The sequence below is a fragment of the Emiliania huxleyi genome, assembly GCF_000372725.1.
Source record: "Emiliania huxleyi CCMP1516 unplaced genomic scaffold EMIHUscaffold_7730, whole genome shotgun sequence".
NCBI lineage: Eukaryota > Haptophyta > Isochrysidales > Noelaerhabdaceae > Emiliania > Emiliania huxleyi.
The window spans coordinates 1-1,318 of NW_005196216.1; the positions used below are offsets into that span (position 1 = coordinate 1).

At 71.6% G+C, this 1,318-nt stretch overlaps 1 protein-coding gene across 1 annotated transcript; it reads left to right on the forward strand.

Moving 5' to 3' along the window:
* Positions 1-47: 47 nt before the first annotated feature.
* EMIHUDRAFT_258493 (hypothetical protein) lies at positions 48-1,066 on the forward strand (the record flags this gene model as incomplete). The annotated part of the gene is made up of 3 exons (XM_005760187.1): positions 48-86; positions 162-425; positions 576-1,066. Coding segments are annotated over 3 exons (794 nt in total), but the record flags the coding sequence as incomplete, so codon positions are not given.
* Between the last annotated feature and the right edge of the window lie 252 nt (positions 1,067-1,318).

Genomic DNA, 1,318 nt, shown 5'->3' on the forward strand with positions numbered 1-1,318 from the left:
ACACCCCCCCCACCCGCGCCTCCCCTCTCCCTCTCCCCAACCCTCAGGCGGCGGCCGAGGAGGAGGAGGCGCGGCGCGAGCTCGCGGTGACGGCTCCGCACCCCCCGGGGGCTGCAAAGAGAGGGGCGACGCGCGCCTTCACAGCTGGAGGCTGTGAACAGGCGGCGGCGCCGCGCGTCTACCTGGTCGGCCGCACGCCGGACTCGCTCCACGCCGAGTACCTCGGCGCCTACGACCGCGAGCCCGAGCTCGTCAACGGGCGGCTCGCCTACGCGATGGCGGGCGACGCGGACAAGATGCTCTGGTTCTCGAGCGTCAACGGCTACTGGCACGCGGGGCCGCGCGCCAACCTCGGCGGGCCGCGCGGCTGGCTCGCGGTGTACGACCGCGCGCCGCTGCCCGAGAGAGTGGCGGCCGAGTGGCAGGTCGGGCGCCGGCCACCGCCACCGCCCACCTGCCCCGGGCCCCTGCTCTTTCCTGCCCCCTGAAGCACGTCCACCGGCGGCTGCAGGCGCCGCGCCTCTGCCGCCTCTCGGCCACCGCGGCAGCGAGTTTACTGCCTCCGTCTCGGTCAGGTGGTTGCCAAGCTTCTGATCGTCGCGACCTTTGTCGAGGACGCGCTGCGCGTGCTCTTTACCTTTGGGGTACAGCAGCAGTCGATGGAGATCGCCGGGTGGACCTCTCCCGCGCTGCACACGCTGTTGCCGCTGCTGTCGCTCGCCGTGCAGTCGTGCGGCGCGCTGCTCGTGCTGGCGTCTTCGGGCGTGGGCGGAGAGGTGGGCTGCTACCTGCTGCTCGGCTGGTGCGTGTGGCACCCCTTCATGTACGGCCAGGCCGGCAACCGCGAGTTTGTGCTCGAGACGGCGACCATCTCCGGCGGGCTGCTGATCCTGCTGTCGCACCTGCTGCTGCTGCGAACAAAGGCGCCGCTGCTTGGCGGGGTGTCGGCGGCGGCGGCGCAGGAGCAGAAGGACCGGACGGCGACGGCGCACCGCATCCAGGCGGTTGGCCGCGTCCTTGTCGTCTCCTTCTTCCTCTACGTCGCCGCGACAAAGACACACGCGTGGTGCTCCTTCCTCTGCCCGGCCTCGCAAACGCTCCCCACGCTCGCTCCCTCCCTCCGCCACCCTCCGCCTCTCCGCCCTACCCTCCCCCCTCCCTCGCTCCCTCGCCAGCGGACCGCCCCCATTGCCCTCTGTGTGTCTTGTTCGTGGCTCTTTCCGGCGGCGCTCCCGCCGTTGGTGGGGGCCTGATTATTCCTCTCTGCGTTCTGTTGCGCGCGCCCTTCATGGTGCGGTCGGTGTCTGGCCTCGTCCGG